This window comes from Chrysoperla carnea, chromosome 3 (genome assembly GCF_905475395.1).
Source record: "Chrysoperla carnea chromosome 3, inChrCarn1.1, whole genome shotgun sequence".
Taxonomy (NCBI): domain Eukaryota; kingdom Metazoa; phylum Arthropoda; class Insecta; order Neuroptera; family Chrysopidae; genus Chrysoperla; species Chrysoperla carnea.
The window spans coordinates 63352893-63375103 of NC_058339.1; the positions used below are offsets into that span (position 1 = coordinate 63352893).

The 22211-nt window shown below is 29.4% G+C and overlaps 1 protein-coding gene across 2 annotated transcripts; it reads left to right on the forward strand.

Annotated features, from left to right (window-relative positions):
- The first annotated feature begins 15502 nt into the window (after positions 1 to 15502).
- LOC123295435 (protein tramtrack, beta isoform-like) lies at positions 15503 to 20910 on the forward strand. Of its 2 annotated transcripts, none has more exons than XM_044876784.1 (3): positions 15503 to 15859; positions 15920 to 16406; positions 20522 to 20910. In XM_044876784.1, exons 1-3 carry the CDS (start codon positions 15503 to 15505, stop codon positions 20764 to 20766), a joined length of 1089 nt encoding a protein of 362 aa, XP_044732719.1. In that variant the 3' UTR covers positions 20767 to 20910. The 2 variants fall into 2 exon arrangements, with proteins under 2 accessions (XP_044732719.1, XP_044732720.1); XM_044876785.1 differs by lacking the exon at positions 20522 to 20910 and adding an exon at positions 18420 to 18692.
- The last annotated feature ends 1301 nt before the right edge of the window (positions 20911 to 22211 follow it).

Genomic DNA, 22211 nt, shown 5'->3' on the forward strand with positions numbered 1-22211 from the left:
CAGCCATTCAATATACCTATATCGTGCGTCATATGGTATTGACGTTATTAGCTTATTAAGGTTATTATTTATTTATTATAATAATCAAGATTCTATATGTATAGTTACCTCTAAATAACAAAAAAAGTTAAAGAAATTGTAATATATAAAGGTAAAGAAAGTCGGTATAGACCAGCTCTAATCATTTATACATCCTTATATTAATCATCGTAGCGATTAATTAATTTTAAATGGACATTACTGCTTTCTTAATTACAATACTTATTACGATTAACTGCAATAATTATATTGAAAGTATTCACATTTAACCCTCAATTTACCATTGTAATACATTTTATTTATTATTACAAAAATAGTATTATTCCGTGTCTCATGCTTACTTATATTATAAATGCGAAAGAAATTTATCTGCCTGTATGTATGTTACGCAATCAAGGCTAAACCACTGAACCAATTAAAATGAGAGTTTGTACAGAGATAATCCAGCGCCTGAGAAAGGACAAAAAAAGCTGTAAGGAGTTGAAAGGGATATGCTTCAAAAACATAAAAAGTTGTGCATCGATTAAGGTCAAATTTTAACACGATATATAAGAAAGCTTCAAGGATTGTTTTTATTTATTTTTAACTGTCGTGGAATGGAAAGGTGGGGCGTGAAAGTGGGGTATCAAATAAAAGACCATGACGTGTACATTAAAAAACTGTTTACATCATCATTACATCAAAGTCAGTTCAACCGTTTAAAAGTTGTGAGCCCCTTCATACGGGGTTTATCAAATTTTCTAAAATTTATTAGATAATTCTCATCTATTTCTATGCACAGCTAGGGTTTTTTCCTAAGATTAGGGTTACGCGCCAAAATAATAAAATCGACTAAATTGTAAACATAAAGAAGGATAAGTAACGATATATGAAGTGAACGTCAAAACACATCAATCTTTGTATTTAAAATTGAAGTTGTTCAGCGAAGCGGGTAGCTCACAGCTAGTAAAATGTATAAAGCTTCATACATAGTGAAGTTTCATGAAGTAAAAGAGTATGGTTTCAATAATGATAATAATAATAGCAACAATAGAGGTGCCACAAATAGTACTCTGCTTAAAGTTTTTCTGTGCTCTCCTTGAGAATAAATTGCTGAGGATTTAAGGACTCTCCTACATCAAGTAAATTTAAAAAAAAAAAAAACGTAACAATCGATTCATCCGTTTGGAACTAAAATGCCACAGACAGACATACAGATACATACGTCAAACTTATAACACTCCCTCTTTTATGTCGGAAAGAAAAAAAAAAAAGAGTTAAAGAATCAAGTTATTGAATATTTTAGAAAGATTATTTTCAGTTTCCCCCTTAAAGATCTGAAAAAGTTTAACCAAATTCCAATCGTTGAATGTCCGAAGTTATATATAATTTCCGCCCGAAAGATTCAATTTTACTTTGTGGCATGACAAAAAAACGTATATGTTCACGAATTGTTAGTTTCAGTAGTTTTGCCTCCGATTGTAAGTACCAAACATCTTTAAAAATAAAAAGTTTCTTATTATCATTTTTATGACCTGACTATAGAATATATAAGGATTTCTATTACAATAACAAATAGGTGTAATCATGGACTGGGCATTCATTTGATTTAATATGTAAATTGGATAATTAACTTGATGATAATACCTACATTTTTGTATTTAAATAATTATTACAGCATTAAATACGTCATCGTAATTGTTGGTGTGTGTTTAGTTAATGGAAATTGTAAATAAAAATGAATGTAACAAATAAATGACCACACAACAATGATAATAATTGTTGAATAATGAAAGAATGATTCTATTATTTATTTAATTCATTTTGTGTGTCAAATTGAATATTGTAAATATAAAATGTTTTTAAACACGCTTTTATTAGCTTGATCTGTCACTGCCCAACTATTGTTTTGCGAAAATTATTTTACATCAGACCAGCCTCTCTTTGACGTTCTCTTCGATTTCCAAAGAATTTATTATTAAATTCTAGCGGTTCATAATGTAGCAAACGAGGGTGGTCTACTTTATCAAATATTACTTATCACTTGGAGGTGTAAACGTAATGCCATTCGAAAAGTGCTGTTCCAAAAGAAATATATGTGATGTAGTTTAGACTGAGGCGAAGCAAAAATAAAAACCGACCAAGTGTGAGATTTTCAATTTTGTACCATCGTACAAAATGTACCATTGTGTACTTGATAAATACTTGTAGAAGGAACAAGAGAGGCGCTATAACACATTTAATTATTAATAATTATTAATCTTCTTTTTTCAATTTGCCTGGAAATCATTTGGGAATTCGTCAGTTTTATTTATTTTTATAGCGATAATAGTAATACACACTTCGTCAAAATTTCAGCTGTCTAAATATTGCGGTTTATGAGATACAGCTCGCTGACAGACGGGGGGCCAGCGGAGTCTTGGTAATAGCTATTATTTATTAGTAATAGGTTTTTTAACCATCTATATATCCTCTTCCTCTCTAGTACCTTGCTTGTACACTAAATTTTGATAATTTGAATCACCATTCAAATAAAATTACAAGTTTGATAAACTAGAAGAATTATTATATAGATAAAATCATAAGATATAATTGCTATGTTACGTGAATGTGTTATTATGTTGGTTTAGTTAGTTAGTATTGACTGAAATTATTATATTATCATGCAGATTATTAAATTTGCTGAACGATACGAGCGAGCAATGCTATAGTTCGTGAGTTTATTCGGTCGCTGACGTTATAATAACAACTTTTTGTGTCTATTACACTAACAAAATTGTTCGCATTCAAAATTCAACAAGATTTCGCAAATTATGCGGAAACATTTGACTGAGTTAATTGTTGGAATACCCTGTATAGCAAGTGTTGAATGTCAGTGCATGCATTTTTTTTTTAAATTAGAATAGTTTAAAAAAACCAGTATAATTATAGCGGCCGAAAGGTAAGTATTTGGTTTTTGAAAATTTCGAATATTTTCAAGAATTGTTTTTTTGTTTTTGGAGAATGTTTCACGTGATCACTAGTTAAAACTACCTGCAAATTTTCAACTCCGAATCTTTTATTGTTTTGGAGAAAATGGACATCAAAGTTTTGTCCTAATTTGTATCCTGATGGGTAAACCGTGATGTTAACGAAAAAATGTTTCAAACAAAAGTTGTTGATTTTTTATAAGAAACATTTTTTACAAACTTTTGTTATATATCTAAGAGTTTACATAATGGGTCTTTTTTTAACATAGATTAATTTAGTATTGGGTCCGTACCCAATACTAAATGAATCTTTGTTGCCCATTTACGAACTCAAAATCACTTTTTACGTCCTGAGCACGCTATAAAAATTTGAGCTTCATACTTTGTTTCATTTTTGAGTTATCGTGTTCACAGATAGACGGACAGACAAACAGACCAACAACCAGAAATGGATTCTTTAGGTAATTTTACGAGCTTGGGACTAAATTTGGTATACCTTGATATTTATTACATATATATCTACAGAGTATACAAATATAATACAGTAGATAAAAATGGTTTATTTAGTGTAATAGACACATTATCCAATAAATTAATGAAGAACGTTCATTCGCATCACATTTACATTGAATATAAAATGTTAACTTGTGTTTAGAGAATTACCCATGCCATGTTTATAATCAAGTTTTATTATAATGAATTAATACATCAACATCAGCAATACCTACTCTTTAACTGACTGCACTGCACTGCATATATTATATGATATTTATATTATTATGATACAATGTACCAATATCAACCAGATTATACTGATTAATTATTTATTATTGAATGAACGAACACTATCAATGAAAACTATTAAAATTTTATTATTATATTTAAATCATTTTTTATTTATTTTGTTTTTATACTCGGAAAAGTCTTTTTAATATAAAAATACTAGCTTTGAACTCCTGTTTTGCTGGGTAACATCCCTACTTTTCACTCTCCCCCCCCTGTATTCCCACGTCACGCTCTTTTATTTTACAACCCACTTGGGTATATTTGAAAATATTCGATTATTCATCCCCACTTTCTCGCTCCACTTTCCATCTCTGGAAGTTGAAAAATAGATAAAAACAATCCTTGAAGCTGATATCGTATATCTTTTCAATATTTGAGCTTTATCGATGCACAACTTTATAAGTTTTTGAAGCACATTCCTTTCAACCCCTATTTAAACGCCCTACTCTACTATATTATGCATGTATTATACATAAACCTTCCTCTTGAATTTTTCTATCTATTAGAAAAAATCTCATCAAAATTCGTAACGTAGTTTTAAAGTTATAAACATACATATAGATTAGGGACAGACAGGCGGATTGAGGCGGCTTTGTTTTATCCTACGTATTGATACCTCCCATGTAGACGAGCATAGATACTCATTTTACGTGTACTCCAAACTGTAAGGTTATGGATTCGAACCTCGGATAATAGCGGTTATTCAATTATCTTTGATGGTGAGTAATCGAAAAAAATTGTTTAAATTGTAAATAAAGGATGATCCAATTTCAGTTTCATATGTTTGTAACTCTGTAAATTAGAGAGCTGTGAATACTTTCGCTTGTTTCAAACGTCAAATGTTAGTTTGAAACATTCCATATACGGTATGAATCGTTTAATTAATGCTCAAAATTGGTAAGTTGTTCTACAGAAATAATAAATACTGTAACAAGTGTGTATAGATTTTTACGGGATGATTATGGCCAATTTAATCATCCCACTGAGGGAACAAGTAGAAACATTGAGCAAAAGTTCGAGACAACTGCAAGCATTGGAGATAGGTTAAGTTAAGGCGTGTTTCTCATCATAACGTGCATTCTGCCGAGAATATTGCATTTCTGTGTGATAGTGTAGCGAAAGATCTGAAATTATTAATTCGCCATCGTTCGCAAATTTTGAACTTTTTTTATAGCTCAATCCCATACCAGAAACATCGTTATAATGAGCAAGATAACATTCATGTCAGTTTGTTGAAGTAAAATCAACAACACTTCGAAAATACTCAAAATGGATTCATAGAACGCCAGGGTATTTTTTTAATGAATATTCTTAATTCAGATTTTATGAATCATAATATTAGCCGGAATATAACAAAAATAAACAAAATTTTTATTTATAATCCTGACTCAACTATAAATTTCATTGAGTGATAAGCAAAGAGATAATAACAGAAGGTGTGGTATTTAATAGAGTAATTTGTTGGTTTGTTATCCGCGAGATATAATGAATGCAACAAAGCGCGCGGAGTTCATCTATACAATTTTATTATAATTTACTAGATAATATACACACGTGAAACATCACATTATAATCTAAAGGTCCTTAGTAAAAATTCAGGAACCTTTACGTACAAATTCTTCAATTAAACTTTTTACTATTGTTAATCCTAGTCCGATTTTCAAAAATGAAAACTTGTTTAGACTTAACTAGATTACAGGACGTAATACGTCGTCACTTTACAGGACATTTTGATAGTGAATTTTGGGATTTGAGCTTTAGATCTTCACAGCTTGAGAATATGGAAATTTCAAACTATCTCAAATATAGAGCATACATGGAGGATAATAACACCTAATGTAAACTGCCTTCAACAAAATTTTGGAATTTCATTTGCTAATAACATCACTTTCACTACAGATCTAGATGCTAAATATTAGATACGAAACAAAAATTTTACCTATAAAGGAAATAATAACCGGGTCATTATAGGTGCAAACCTTAATGGCACAAGGTTACTGGGGACGAGCATTAATAGGCATTCGAGAGTTCTGTTTGCGAATTGCAAGCTGCTCCTCGATGGGAAAATCTTAAAAAGGCTAATTTTAAATGGAGGGAGGAACGCGCTAATGGTACTAAAAGACAGATATGGTCTGAGTACAATTGTAGGTGTTCTGAAGACGTAGGTGTTCCGAAGATCTAATATAGCTTCAAAGAGTCTAACAGTGTATCATGATTATTGCAGGAGCTGTTAAAGTAGGGAGGAGGAAGAATCGATTTCTCATTTTCTCTGCCACTGTCCAGCTCTTGTCATGAAAGGATGGGCTCACTTAAGCCAACCTTTCTTTGACGACCTCTCCGATTGTAAGTCCATTGACGACAAAGCATTCCTGCTGTTCTTAAATATCTCCAAATGCATCATGGAGTAGTGGGCGTGGATGACCTTCTTCAGTATCACAACGGACCATTTGGTCTAAGTTTATCCCACCTCAGGGTAGCCACTATAACCTAACTTAACCTAGGTTCAAGTCTGGGAAAAAACTGTTGGGAAATGAGCCAATTTGAAAACCAAGATTGTCGCAGATTTGAATTAACATAATTCCAACCTTAGGTGTCCGATATTGGTCCAAGATTCAATGGGCGTTAAAACTGGATCGACCCATTTGATAATCTTTTTATTGGTATGTGTAGATGTAGAATTTTAGACTATAGTTAGAATATTTTACGTGTACAAATCATTTTTTAGATTCAAACATATTGGATAGTGGGTATTACCCACTGATGCCATAAAAAATATGTCCAACGATTGAAATTATATTTTTTTATCGGACACAATATCAGACACCCAACAGTTTTTTTCCCAGACTTGAACCTAGGTTAAGTTAGGTTAGAGTGGCTACCCTAGGGTGGGATAAACTTAGACCAAATGGTCCGTTATGATACCGAAGAAGGTCATCCACGCCCGGGGTATATTTAATTAACGAGTTTATCACAACAAAAATTTGACGTGCGGTTGCTGATTGATGAGAAATGGCAAATCAAGACCAGATTAATTAGCCTTTGCTAAGATCTCGATTTCATCAAATTTTGTATTTCCTATTTTAGTATCTTCAACATTATTATACTTAATAACTACCAAAACACACCCACTTCAACATACATACAAAACAGGCTTTAAATATTTTTTTGGCCAATAGGTCATAAATTACTATTTTATAAATTTTTTTGAATAGATTATTAATTGATTTTAATTTCCTTTATTTTTATTTGAATAATAGTTTTGGTCTATTGAATACATTATTTCATTTTATAACAAATAAACAAAAAATTGTTAACAATTCATCAATTCATTATTAAATAACATGTCTCGTTTAGTAAACAATGGAAGCAATCCTGTAAAAAAAATATAAATGCATTTTATTGCACTCCCTACTTGATATGAAAGCATGTAGGTATGTAGTAGAATTAATAAACCGAAAAATTCTGGAAAATGTTGAAAACCTGTCAAGCAGCATCGGTTTCAAAAATTCTACGTGGCCTTTAGGAATATTTTTCAACACTAACATTAACCTTGATTTGAAAATCGGGGAAGTTTCAACCACCGCAAGAAGAAATCATCTATAAAATGAATATTTTGCCACCGGAATTTGCTCTAGTACGGGATTAGTGCCATTTTTGTTCAAAAAACTTACTTTTTTATAGCTTAAATTGAAATATAAACATTTTACTGCGTGAATTTCTGCCAGGCGGTTTTTTTGGTCGCAGATCACGAATCCCGGTTCTAAACTCAACAATACCAAACTCCCGTGCCAGTTTCGAGTTTTTTGGTCGAAATTTTAAATTTATTAATATTTTCGGCAGATGTGTACATGAAATCAAGAGGCGTGTGACTCTCGCAAAAATGGCTATCAATAAATTCAGGGATCTGGTTTTATCGTGGACCAAACATATTTCCAATAAGAAAGTGCTAAAAATGTTTGGTATTAATCGTGAATTATTAGGAACTTTAAGAAAAAGGTAACTTAATTATTTGGGACACATTATACGAGCTACTAACTGGATTTATTAACTGGAAAAATTGCGGGATCAAAAGTAAGAGGAAGTGCTCGAACTTCATTAATAAGTATCTAAATTCATAATAACATGAGACGGGTAGACTTTCCGTCTTGCTGATGATCGTAATCAATGGAACGCTATGGTTACCAACGCTTCAACATAGCAAACATGGTACTCGTTATTAGGTATTATTATTATTAATATTTTCTAATATTTTGTACTGGAGAGTGATCTTGTTGAATTTAAACCCCGGATTCATGATCAGAAACCTAAAAATTCCCTAGAATAAATTTACGCAGCAAAATATTTATAATTCAATTTTTCCATAAAAAATACTGGAGCGTGGTATTGTTAAATTTAGTAGTCCCCGTGTTTCTAATAATTCTATAATCCATAAATACCCATACTGATTATGAATAATGTTTTTAATAAAAAATGTATTGTACGTCAAAGAACCCCACAATATTAGATGGTAAATTGGCTTTCTGTGAAACTTTTTCTAATCCACAATAAAATGTTCTTCGTATCATTCTGATCAAAAGCTCTCAAGACTACAAAAAATTTTAACGAGTAGTTTTCGAGCTACGAATATATTATAGTTTAAGTATATGACTAGGAAAATGGCTTTAACAGGATTTGTTATAGCTTTGATTTTTCCATGGAGCCTTTTTTGTATTAAAAAAATTTGTCTAATTGTTTGGAGAAGTAGCGGTTACATAAAACAACTTGCTTCACAATATTCAAACATCTAATTTTGGATTTTTATAGGCCAAAAGCCAAATATTTTATACTCTAACTCCATGGATTAAGATAAATTTTACTCTGAAGTTCTGCATTTTATAAGAAGCATAATATTGTTTTATTAAAAGTGATGAAATATATATAGAAAGTAGATTTATATCATTTTTGCATTCATAAAAAAATGTTTTAACAATAGGATCGATTGCATTAATTTTTTTGAAATATTACATTCTATTGTAAAAAGTTATAGGCGAGGGAGCTGTCCATTTGATACAAATTTATTATAATTTAATGACCTAAAAACTCAATACAATAAAAAAAATCTCCTGCAAAGATATTCTATTAAAATACACAATTTAATAATATCAAAAAAGTGACTTGTAAAAATAAAACACGATTGAGGAGGTGCAAACAAATTTTTAACAATTACTTTCACACCATGTTCATTATTTTTGAAAGCCCAATTAAAAATTTTTATCAAATTTCAAAACACTAATTTTTTTTTAAATTCATAAAATTATTAACCAAGAAATCAAATAGCAAAAACATAAATTTTCATATTGTTTACATCCCTTCAAACAGAAAGAAAAGTCTATGGATATGATATGTGAATTGTACAAAATGAAAATTATACAACCCCTAATCTGTTATGCATGTTATCGATTTTATTTTGAAACATAAAATCATGCATAAAATTATTTATATTCAAGTTAATATACAGCAATTATTTTAATTATTTTTAATTAATATTTATTCAAAAAAAAATGCAATCGTATTTTTTATGTAAGAACAATTAAAAATGAATAAAATAAATAATAAATAAATTATAAAATTTGAACAAAAATTTCACTAATTTCAAAATAACATTATGAATTTTTAAATAAACATCCCTTATAAATTATTTATAACAAAATCATCAGGTGATAACATTTTACAAAAATTTAAATATTTCGTTAAAAAAATATGTAAATAAATTGTTTTTCACTTACTTGGATAAATTAAAAACAAAATTTTTAACGAATTAATAACTTAAATCATCCCACAAATAAAAAACACAAAGCACTATTTTGTTATAAATTAATTTTTGTTTAATAATTTGGATAATTCACATAACTTTTTTAATAATAACAACTATCAAAAACCACACATCTAATAACGTATTACCGCGGACAAACAGAAAAACAGTCTGTCAACAAATAATCATATTACACAAATATTACATCCATAAACATCGTCTCGTCTCCACTTCTCGTGTACAAAAACATGGTATTCTCTATCCCATCTCTTCCATACATGTTTAATTTAGCTGTGTTTGTTTCTTATTGGCATAGTGATGGTATCATTATATGACGTCATCGTCATAATGTTAAATACATGGCATGAAATATCAACTCGTATGATGGCATCATGGGGCTGGTAATAAACGAACACTGTCTTTATTTAATTTAAAAATCATATATGTAATATACTCCTATATGGGCAGTTGGTACGGGAAAGAATGTCCAAACATTACGGTGCCGACAATATTTGTTTTCTCTCTCGTTCGAGACATTTTATCTATACTGCGCATGCTTGAGAATTCTCTAAAATATGGTAACCATGGTTACCATTTAAAAATTTTAAATAGTGCGCACGAAAAATGTGCAGAGCTGACAAATGCGATCGGAAGAGTGAGAGAACGATACACTATCTGTTTCACTTAGTCCGAACGCCTTCCACTTATAGGAACTGACCATATATGTTTACGTATTACATATATGTTAAAAATACAATCCAAAGCAAAGTACATTTAGAGACATCTATTAATGAACAAACAAAAAAGAAATGGTAGTCTACTTTATCAACCAACATAAATCATGGCATGAATTGACAACTGGTTATGTCTTTGTTTTACTTTTGATCTTTCTATGATTTTGTCTCTTTCACACTTCAACGGGGACAATTTTGTATGTCATAAAACCATAAAAATGCTCTAGTAGCGACATCCACTTTATCAAAATGTACCATAAATAGATATCTACCATGTCAACATATTCATAAATGGCGTGTTATGGTCCAAGAGCTCGCTGCAAAAAACCTGGCCTATCGAGTTACCGGATGAAGTATTTTTTAAATGATACTACTCACTGTAACTATTAAAAAAATCATTTAGTGCCAGGGCAAATATGGTGCATAACCTTGCTATATTTTTTCTAAGGTACATTTTTTGGACATAAACTGTACCAATCGAGTAACCGCTTGAAACTGATTTTAAAATGTAGTTTCGAGTGAGTAGAAAATAATTATGAACAACTGCCTCGGTCAATCTGGTGCTAACCCCATGGCACGACACATTTTTTAATTTTTTTTTTGTTGTGTTACCGTACCTATCGAGTAACCGCTTCAAACTGTAATTAAATTGAAGTTTAAGCATTTCTTATTAAGAAAATATATTAGTGCCACTTCTATTTTAGTGACAAATGCCCGGCACGATACTTTATATTCCTTCAAGTCCCATACTATTGCTCATATAATCTATAACAGATACATTGGGGAATAAATGAATAAACATCTAATGGATAACAATTACAGTAATTTTTAAGTGATTTTTTTTATTTATACGAGTATTTACATAAAATACAATGAAAGTTCTCTCATATACATATTTTACTATAAAATTAATTAAAAAACTTAAATATCTAAAAATATACATTGAACTATATATATAGAATTATTATTAAATGTCATCATGATCATCATCACCACTATCGTCATGATCATTGTCACTACGGCCATGATCATCGTCACTTTTATCATAATTATCATCATGGTCACCTTTATTTTCATGATTATCATCGTTATTATCGTCATGGTCACTGTCATTTTTGTTGTTGTAATCATCATTATCATAAGAATCATAGTCACAATTATCAATTTCATTAAGCTCTACTTCATCAAGTTCTACCATAACAATGTCTTCAACTAAGAGAGGTGTTGGATCACCTTCGAACCAAAGCGGTTCAATTTTATTGTCATTTACTGTCCATCCGCATTGTTCTGGTGAGAAATTGATGCAGTTAGCTTCAGTAGCATTCTGTCACATTGAAGTTACATAGATAGTTCGTAAAATTTTTTGTTTCAGTGACTTCCAACATGGTGGAAGTTGAGTTGAATCAAATCTTTTTACATTTTTCATAAAATATTCTGCTACAGACGTTGACGTAAATCGATTTTGAAACATTAATAATCTCGCATCATTTACATTGTTACAACTTATTCCATAAATTTTACAAGTATATTCTTGCAATATTTCCATACTTCTTAAATTATCAATTTCGTCTATATTCGCGCTCAATGTTCCCATCAAGTTTGGACAGCTTTTGACAAGTTTTGATATTTAAATTTTTTTAATTAATTTTATAGTAAAATATATGAGAGAACTTTCATTGTATTTTATGTTGATACTTGATGTTTATTCATTTATTCCTCAATGTATCTGTTATAGATTATATGAGCAATAGTATGGGACTTGAAGGAATATAAAGTATCGTGCCGGGCATTTGTCACTAAAATAGAAGTGGCACTAATATATTTTCTTAATAAGAAATGTTTAAACTTCAATTTAATTACAGTTTGAAGCGGTTACTCGATAGGTACGGTAACACAACAAAAAAAAAATTAAAAAATGTGTCGTGCCATGGGGTTAGCACCAGATTGACCGAGGCAGTTGTTCATAATTATTTTCTACTCACTCGAAACTACATTTTAAAATCAGTTTCAAGCGGTTACTCGATTGGTACAGTTTATGTCCAAAAAATGTACCTTAGAAAAAATATAGCAAGGTTATGCACCATATTTGCCCTGGCACTAAATGATTTTTTTAATAGTTACAGTGAGTAGTATCATTTAAAAAATACTTCATCCGGTAACTCGATAGGCCAGGTTTTTTGCAGCGAGCTCTTGCTCCATTATATCCAATAACATGTCATGTAAAATAGTAATATTTTTATTTCTAAGTGAAAATCGAATAAAAGGGAATTATTTTCTGTTTGAAATAAACTTTAATTACTTTTGTTTGAAATGAAAAATAAAAATGCAAAAGATTTAGGTCTGATCCTATCGATCAGGCTGTTACAGCGCGTCACTCCCGGATGCGATCCCACTACTGCTCGACACGAGGACTTTTGGCTGCTGGGTTTCCCCCCTGGCCCGGTTCGCCCTTCCTTAGACAACCTGCACACCTTGGATTCCTCCGAGGTGTCCATATTGATGCCAAGCTTAGTGCGGACATCCAGTCAACATGATCGCAACTGTAACAGGACTCCTAACCTCATACCATCCACTAAATCCGACCTCCAAGTAGCTAGATTACAGGAGCTCGCCACACTCCCAGTCGAAGTAACATACAAAAATTTAAAATATAAAGTATTATTTACATCCAATTCAATGTTAAAAAATTAATTATGTTTGTTTAATTAATTAAAATGATAAAATTATTTATTAGATGTTGAAAAATATTTGATTTTTACATATTCATAATTAAATCTAATACGATTTTTTTTGAAATTAAGATTCTTTATTTGTTAGTGCTACCTGCCTTAGGCGAGAATTGATACACAAAACGGAAAGTTTTAGAACTTTGGAATTTTTTGTTTATAGATGATTTAAAATTAAATTTTTTGTTCTATCATACAGACAAACTTCGATAATGCACATCACATTGAGTAATACAAAAATTTGTCAAGGTCCAAAATATTTATCTAAAAATCATTCCCCAATTTCTAGTTATAAAATTTTTGATTGAGAAATTACTTTGGTGTAGTACAGAAACGAAGACACTTGGAAAATTTAACGAAAAAATTAATGTGTTCGGTAAAAACACAAACGGTTTTTTTTTTAAACCATTATAATAATTTTTTTTATTTGCAAGTTTAGCGAATTTAACTAATCTTAAAATAAGTTTAGCAAACTTATGACTAATCATAAAAATTACTGTTTTTGACTTACAAAAATTTCATGAACAAAACTATAATATTTTTATATTAAAAATGATTTTAAAATGTTTTTATCTTGAAAACTGAAGTTGGGCAAGAAAGTCTTTAAAGTAGGTAGGTCAAAATTAATCGGCGAATACAGAACAAAACCAATTTTTAAATTCCTGTTCGAAGAGACAAAATTCATTGAAAAAATTTTGGGTGGGCATTAATACATATACCCTTAAGAATTTTATTGGACTATTGGGGCGCTAAAACTTTTTTTCTAAAATGAATACCATCTCCCATTCTCATTTTTTTGAAAAATATATTTTAATTTTAATTATATGACATTATTTTATCTGGAGAGAACAAATTTAAAAAAATTGCAATTTCTAAAATATTTATTATCTATTGAATTATTAGTATACAAAACATTATTTATTAATTTTTTTTTGCTTTCTTCTTTCCCTTTTTACCCTTTGTTTCTTCCTCTTTCTTTGGCTCTTCTTCAACTTTTGGTTCTACGACTATTGGTTCTTCAGGTACAACCTCTGTCGGGATCTCCTGAATCTTTGGAAGCTCACCTTTATAATAAGGTAAATTATGTATAATGTACAAGGGATATAATTGTGGAATAATAAACAGGCCCAAAATGTAAAGCCATTTTTGTTGTAACGACATTTTTACTCTAGCTGGTGCTATAATAAATGTACGAAGCGGAGCATTTGTTATTTTCCGATTTAAAAATATTCGATGATTAATTAAATGAAAAACCATCTGAAAAAATTGAAATTAAAATGCAATTAATATACAGTGTGTACACCGATGAATTAACAATTTGAGAGGGTGAAAGATTTGTTTAAATTTTACTATTAACAGTCATTCTTCAAAAAAGGTCTCGAGAAACTGATACCTACTTATAATCAAAGTTTCATTATTTATTAACTATTCTACAGACAATTTTTAAACAATCTAAAATTTCTAATAAAGACCAAGAAAGACCGCTAAAAATAAAAAATTATTTAACAATATCTACTACACTAATTTGGGCTGAAAAATTTTCCATTTTGGCATTAATAAATATGAACAGGTCTTAACAATTGTTGTAAGCTAAATTTCGATATCAATCAAAAATTGTTACCTCCAAAAATTTTACAAATTTCAATTCTTTCAAAGGATGAGGAAGTCTATTAAGAAAATATTCAAATTACCGGACCTTTTCAAAAATTTTCTAGTTATATTTAAACATTTATACTAATTAAATTAATCACTTACTGTGGTCAAAGAATATTTTTAATTCTGTTAATGCAGATCTAATTCCAATAAATTTTTGATTAAATCAAATTTTAAAAATTAACAAAGCCTATTAATACACATAAGTATTGCTAATAATTTCAAATATCCATGGATACTCAATTTTTATTTCGGTACCACTTCGGTACCCAAAGTATTATTTCTTATGGAAAAGTCATTGATTAGAAATTATTTAAAACTTTTAATGTTGATAAATCATCTAAAAAGAAATATTCAGATTAATATTTTAAATTAACTCTTAACAAAAAATTTGGATATCTTTTGGAACAAAGCTCTATCAAAAATCTAATGCTCTTACGTTTCATGTTTAAAATAAATAGAATTTTCTTGATTTTTCAAATATCTGTAAATTAGGTATTATTTTAAAAAACAGACAACTTTTTTAACTAATAAAAAATTTCTAAAAGAAATTAATTTGTAAAAAATAGAGTTACAGTAAATTCCCACTAAAATTTAAATATACAAACAATGAAATAATTTTTATATGTAATTTCATAACAGTTGGTAATAGTTTGTTAATAGTTTATACTGAAAAAATGGCTGAAAGTTGAAATGCCATAAATTTCAGAACTAGTACAAATAAATCGTAAATAAGAATAAATTAATTTAAATATTTATTAGTTTATTACTGAAACTATATAAACAAAATTCTGAAAAAAAAATGTTATAAAATTTTTTTTGGAAATGTCTGGATTAGAACAATTTTCCCTTCGTTGGAATAACTTTCACACAAATTTATCCACTGGCTTTCACGATTTATTGAAAGAAGAACAACTTGTTGATGTTACATTAGCTACAGAAGGAAAATTAATTAAAGCTCATCAATTAGTGCTTTCTGTTTGTAGTCCATTTTTTCGTAAGATTTTTCAAATAAACCCATGTAAACATCCAGTTGTTATTTTAAATATTAATTATCATGATCTTCGAGATATCCTTACATTCATATACCAAGGTGAAGTCAATGTACGGCAAGAAGATTTGGCTGGGTTCTTAAAAGCTGCTGAACTTCTTCAAATTAAGGGATTGACAGGCGATGATCATGTAAGTTCTATATTATCATTGTAAAATTTTTAATTATTTAACTCTAATAATGATTTACAGAAACAGGATACTAAATCTCATGAAAATACATCAAAAAACCTACCTCAAAACGAAGAAAATAATTACAAGAAAATCGACAATTACCCGATAAAAATCGAAGAAACTCATCAACCACCTGTAAAAAGGCCAATAACATTACCGAAATCACCCAATTATGTGCCAAATTTTAAAAAGAAACGTCCATCATCTATACCAAATCATTATGACTTCAAAACATTCAATCAATCACAATTTTTAAATGAAAATTCAGCAGATTCAACTAGTGAACAAAGATATTATACAGCTAATGTTATAGATTTACAATCAAGTATTGCAGATTCGAATATCGATGAAAATAGTATGAAAAGTCATATTGAATCAACACCGGACGATATTTCCGATTCTGAAAATTTTCATATTAAATCTGAAATCGATGTAGATGATACTTTAATTAGTAATCACTCATCAAATTTGGAAAGCTTGATGTCACTCCAGGAAAAAGAAAACGGTAAGTGTTGATTAATAATTATATTCTATTTAATGTTTTTTCTTTCGTTTTTACAAAAAGAACTAATTACATATGTTAACTTTATATTATTATCTCATGTGTGTTTGGCGTTAAAATACTCACAAAAAGTATATCAAGTATACAATTTTAATTTTGGAATAAAAAGCTTTGATTTGAAACTTTTAAATACTTACGTATAAACATTTTTATTGAAATCAACGCCGTCTTTCCCGTTCAAAATTCTTATTGACTTTTAGTTGAGGAAATAAGACTTATGAGGTCGGAATTTATAAGTACACCTTCAATTTTTACGAGATTGTTGAGTGTAGTCTTTTAATTTAGTTAGAGAATTTTTTAGTACCTCAACCTATCGAGCCAGTTTTTTTTTTAAATGATCAGGAAGGTCCATATATCGGAATCTACATCCAACTTTTTCTGCTAGAAAGTTTTGGTTTTTGCTATGGGCCACATAGGCCAATCATTAGAATCCATTTATGAGTTGATTTTTTAAAATAAATAACGCTTTTATATTAATTTATTACGCTTGCATGAACAAAGCTGAATCTCTTTTTGAATTTTAATAATCGAATATATATTTCTAATATTTAGAAGTGTTTTGAGGTATGTTCTGTATGTGTAAAACAATGTACATCGACTATTCTAAAAAAAAAATAATAATAATAATAATTAACTAAATTTTGTCAAATTTGTATTAGAGATGCTTCATTTTAATACGCATAAACTTGTAATTTGGTAAACGAGGATTATTGTAAGGGTATATGAAATCAAAAATACATTTTACATGGTGGCCACATTACTGAAAAATCTGGAAATGTCAGGAAATTCAAATTCTACTAAGTCGGGGAATTTTATAAGTTTCGTAATAAAGCTCCAAATTTTTTTTTCTGTACGAATTATTTAAAAAAATGACTCATATGCTTGTAATATTTTGAGTCATATTTGATATTATGATTTTCCTATTCGTTATTTCTAAAATTATGGTTCCACTTTCTTTCAAAGCATTTTAAAAGGAATAAGGAAATTTATAAATTGTTCAATTAGAAAACCTGGAAAAGTAAAAAAATTTTATTTTGGAAAAACAGTCCCAAGTGCATGCACCACACGCAAGCAAGGTGTTTTGCGGAACCGAGCACCTTTGAATATAATAAAACAGTTTACTGTATCGAATTTTGTATGCCGCTTTAGAAAAAAAATTCTTATACTTCATTATTGGGTTCAACAAGGGAATATATTGAATGTTGTTATATAAAATGTCAAATAAAACAATATTATTTGACCACCCATTTTTGTGAAAGCTATAACCACATCCGTATCTTGCACGGAATTTTCTCTGTAATTTGACTGTTTATTATCCTGAAACTTTCGCGCCGAAAAATCGATATTCTTGTTGGAATTTTATGTGGTGTACCTTAATTTTTACCATCTATCCTTATTTTCATTGGAATGTCACCACTTTTTATCTATCTAGTTATATATTAAACAAAAATGGAATTGATTGATAACTGATTGATTTTCTACTGCATCGTCGTCAGACTAAGCTTTCCGTGGGTGTATCGAAACACTGGAGCAATTTTTGGATTATTTTCTCCAGTTTTAATTGTGTTCATCTCTTGGCGCGTGGCAGCACTTTAGATTCTAACCATTCATTATGCTCTTAATTATGTATCAATTTAGATAAATAATTTTTATGTTTTCCTCGTTTACTGAGCTATTAACATGAATTTATTTAAATTAACTAAAAAAAAATTATTTTTTAACGTTATTCAAGGAATAGCAGCATTTAACCAAAGGATTATGTAAGAAGCTATTAATTATATTTATTAAAGCATTTATACAAATATTGGCTTTATAGAAAATGTGTTTGAAAATTATTTTAACTTGTTATATTTAACTTAATAATTAGACGCTAATTATATTTATAGGAATATTAATTTTATTTAAATATAATATATTTTGGGGCTTAAGCATTAATAGTACATTGTTAATTCTTAGGGAAACAAGATATTAAGAAGTCAAATTATCAATGTCAGATATGTAATAAGTGTTTTACACGTCGAGATCACCTCAAAACACATCATAAAAATTTACATGGAGAAGATAAGGGTCCATTTGAGTGTTATGTATGTTCGCAATTGTATAAAAACTCTGAAAGTTTACGAAAACATATATCTAAATTTCATAGCGCAGCTACATTACAATTTTCAGAAACTGTAATAAATAAATATAAATAGTATTTGAGATTCTTATGGATTTTTGACTGATTAATCTATCGACAAATGAATCCGATATTTGTATTTCGAGAAGAAATATTGTTTGAGATTTTTGTTGTAATGTAATTTTATCTACAAAATAATAATCAATAAAACACTCAACGATCTCTTTTGCTTCGAATTACAGAAGTTATAATAAAAGTGGCTTTGTATTTAGTGCCTTTTTTAAATAAAAGTACAAACGATGATTTATTTATTTTGTTATTCCTGTTATATTATTTCATTATGGTATTAATTAAATGGCTCAATAAAATGAACGAATATTTTTATTTTCTAATAAATACATCTTTAAAACTTATATTCGTGAACATTCGTGAGCAGCATAGCTCCATCACTAAAATCATATTTCCCCTTCATTTAATGTTCCTTATTGTTAGATGACTTTATTGAAACGAAATTTTGTCAAACATATGAAATGTCTTCAAACAAAACTGCTTTTAACAACAATATTTTATGGTATATATAAGGGAGTGGAGTTGCTGAGAAGTTAACAACTGCAAAACGCACACCTTTGATACTAATTCAATTTACGTAGCGTATTTTCAACCCTGTAGCCTAATTTAGAGAGGCTGTACAGCCATAATAATAATGTCGAAAAAAGTTGTTTTTCCCTGAGAATCAATCCTCTCCAAATGGTTGAAATGAGCCCCTAATTTGATAACATCGGTCTACCTAGTAAAAAGCGCTACTTATTGATTTTCAACTCATTTGAAGAAAAGAAAACCGTTGGAGATGCCCAAAAGTAATGAAATTAGCTTTCCAGTTAACAGCCTAGGATTTTTTACTAGTGGCCTAAATCATATTCGGCCCTAGCGTCGAATACAACATTTAATGAACTAGCTAGCTGATACTTGTCATTCGTACAATAGGGTGACCATTTGACAAAATAAGATGAAATGTCTGACATTAGAAATAGTTTATTTTCGTAATTTAAAATATAACTTACTGTTATTGGTAATCATGAGATCAAATAGCATAACTCAATAACTTAGTATACATGTAAGTAATTAAAATATTATTCGTTAACGCAAATTAACCTTCTATGGCATTTGGATTCCGCAAAAAAACTTGGTTTTTAAAACAAGCACATCTATTATTGGGACATTGATTCACAGCAGGCCTACAATTACTTTTTTGGAATTCCTGACCACCAAAAGGTGACTGATTTGCCACAGTATCTCTCAAAGAAGTCGAACTCTCAGAAATTTCGTCGCCATGGTTTGTACCTGAGTACTGAAACTCTTGTCGAGAAAATCAGTTTTTAATAGTATCATACTTAGTACAAATTTTATGTCACTAGACTCTTCCATTGCACCTTTTTTTGCATCAACGCAATCAAACTGTGAGAAGCACCAAAAATATTGTTACTTGCTGGCACCTTATTGGCACTGTGTGGGGCTCAGCACCAGGTAGCAGAAAGTGGAATTTAAATGACTAGGCTTGGCAAGTATGATTGAATAGCTTAATAAAGTCCAAGCTAGTTGAAAGGCGCCGTATTAAAAAGCGAAGGATGTAAATTAAATGGCTATATTTTAGACTCGCAGATTTATAATAGACCCGCACCCATATGTGTGCTTGTTTGGAACATGGAGGGTTACTAGTTTGAATCACGCCAGTGGCTATTAATTTTAATTAATGGGAGTAATTAATTGAATAAACTTGCGTTACAAGGCTACAAACGAACTTTATACATATCACGGCATAGTTTTCTCAAATATTATGGCTGCAGAAAATTTTCAATATTCTCCCTTCCAAATTGTCTACCATACCTTCAAATGTATATACAGAAATTTTAATTTATTTTCATATTTTATTTTTTTACAGGTATATTTTATTCGATAGATAATATTAGAGAAGATCCAGTATATTTCCATTGTTCACTTTGTAATAAAAAATTTGTGAACCGTTATAATTTAAAAATTCATATGCGTGATAAACATAGTCCAGCCGAGCAAGAGTCACTTACATGTGAATTATGTGGTAAAACAATGCGAAATCAAAGTTGTTTACGAGTACATAAATATAATCATAGGAAACAAACTCAAATATTAAATTATCCACTTGTTTAATACAAGTTATACTCATAAATTAGTAAATGGTTCTATTCAAATCGTACCCATTTTAGATATTGAAAGCTCGCTGATTGTAATAAACTTTAAACTTTAAATCTATCATTCAAAGATTGTATTTCGCTTTTATCAACGAGATATTTCTATTCAATATCCTATAATAGATTTTCGATTTTAGTGTTCGACTATTATTTCAAGCTGAACATTAAGATTTATCAAGGTTTCATCGAAAAAAGTCTAATAATAGAAAGGTTTAAAATACGAAAATCATTACGTCCACATGACTTATTCTACCTCAAAGTTTTTCTCGTGACAACAGAAAACATGAAATTTGTGTGGTGAAATTAATGGTTGATCATTTTTAAGACTATTTATAATTCTTGATCTCAGTATTTAAGACATAGAAATTACATTAAATAATTTCAAAAAAAAATTGCCAATTTTTTTTATAATTCTTCTTTAGAAATTTATTTTTTTGAATATATTTGAATGTATAATTTCACACGGTGTCATTTAATATTTTATGTTTCATACCACTATATGCACTATGGTGTAATAAGCCTTTGTCCTGATATCAATTTCAATGTATCTTTCGTTAAAATTTGAAAATATGCGAAAATAGATATGTAGTCTCTATGGCAATTGCAGAATATGACGTCACCAATCCTTCATATTTTCATAGTTATTGATATTATCCAAAAATTCAATTGACACGATGTTTTGGCTCGATAACGAATGTGTTTTGAAACAATAAAAAAATTTTAGGACAAAGGTTGCCGAAAAACAGAAATTAAAGCTCAACTAAAATTAATCAGATCTCAAATAGGCAAACGTGTTTACTCAGCACAAATCTACGTTCTCAAATTTTGAATTACGCTATTGTTTCAATATCTCAATTTAATTCTTCAAGTGTCTGTTAAATATATTTTACGCGAAATACAACCTAATTTATTACGTAGAAAGTGGTGATAGTATTGAAAAAAGAAAATGATAAAATTGTGGTACCTAGAATTCATTTTGTGAGAGGCCTTGTAAATAGTATAGAAATGACAATGGTAGTCTACTAAATTTCACTTTTGATAGAACTAAAAAAAACAGAGGAAAGTTTCCGTATCTAAACTGTATTTCCATTTTGGTCCCAACATATTACGTATTTGCTATTATAATAGTATAGTCCTTATTTAGTTAAATAAATGGTTGTATGTAATGTCCAAATTCATTAGGTATAAAAAAATTTAAAAGGAGTAAGAGAGTTAAACATGATTAATACTATGTGCTCATCGGTGACGGTTAACTTTTCGAGTTTCTTCTTACGGACTCTTCTTTAATTACTATGTGCTCATCGGTGACGGTTACCCTTTAGAGTTTCTTCTTACGGACACTTCTTTAATTACTGTGTATCCTGTATAATTTATCGGTCCCGCAGAGCAGATTAACATTGATTA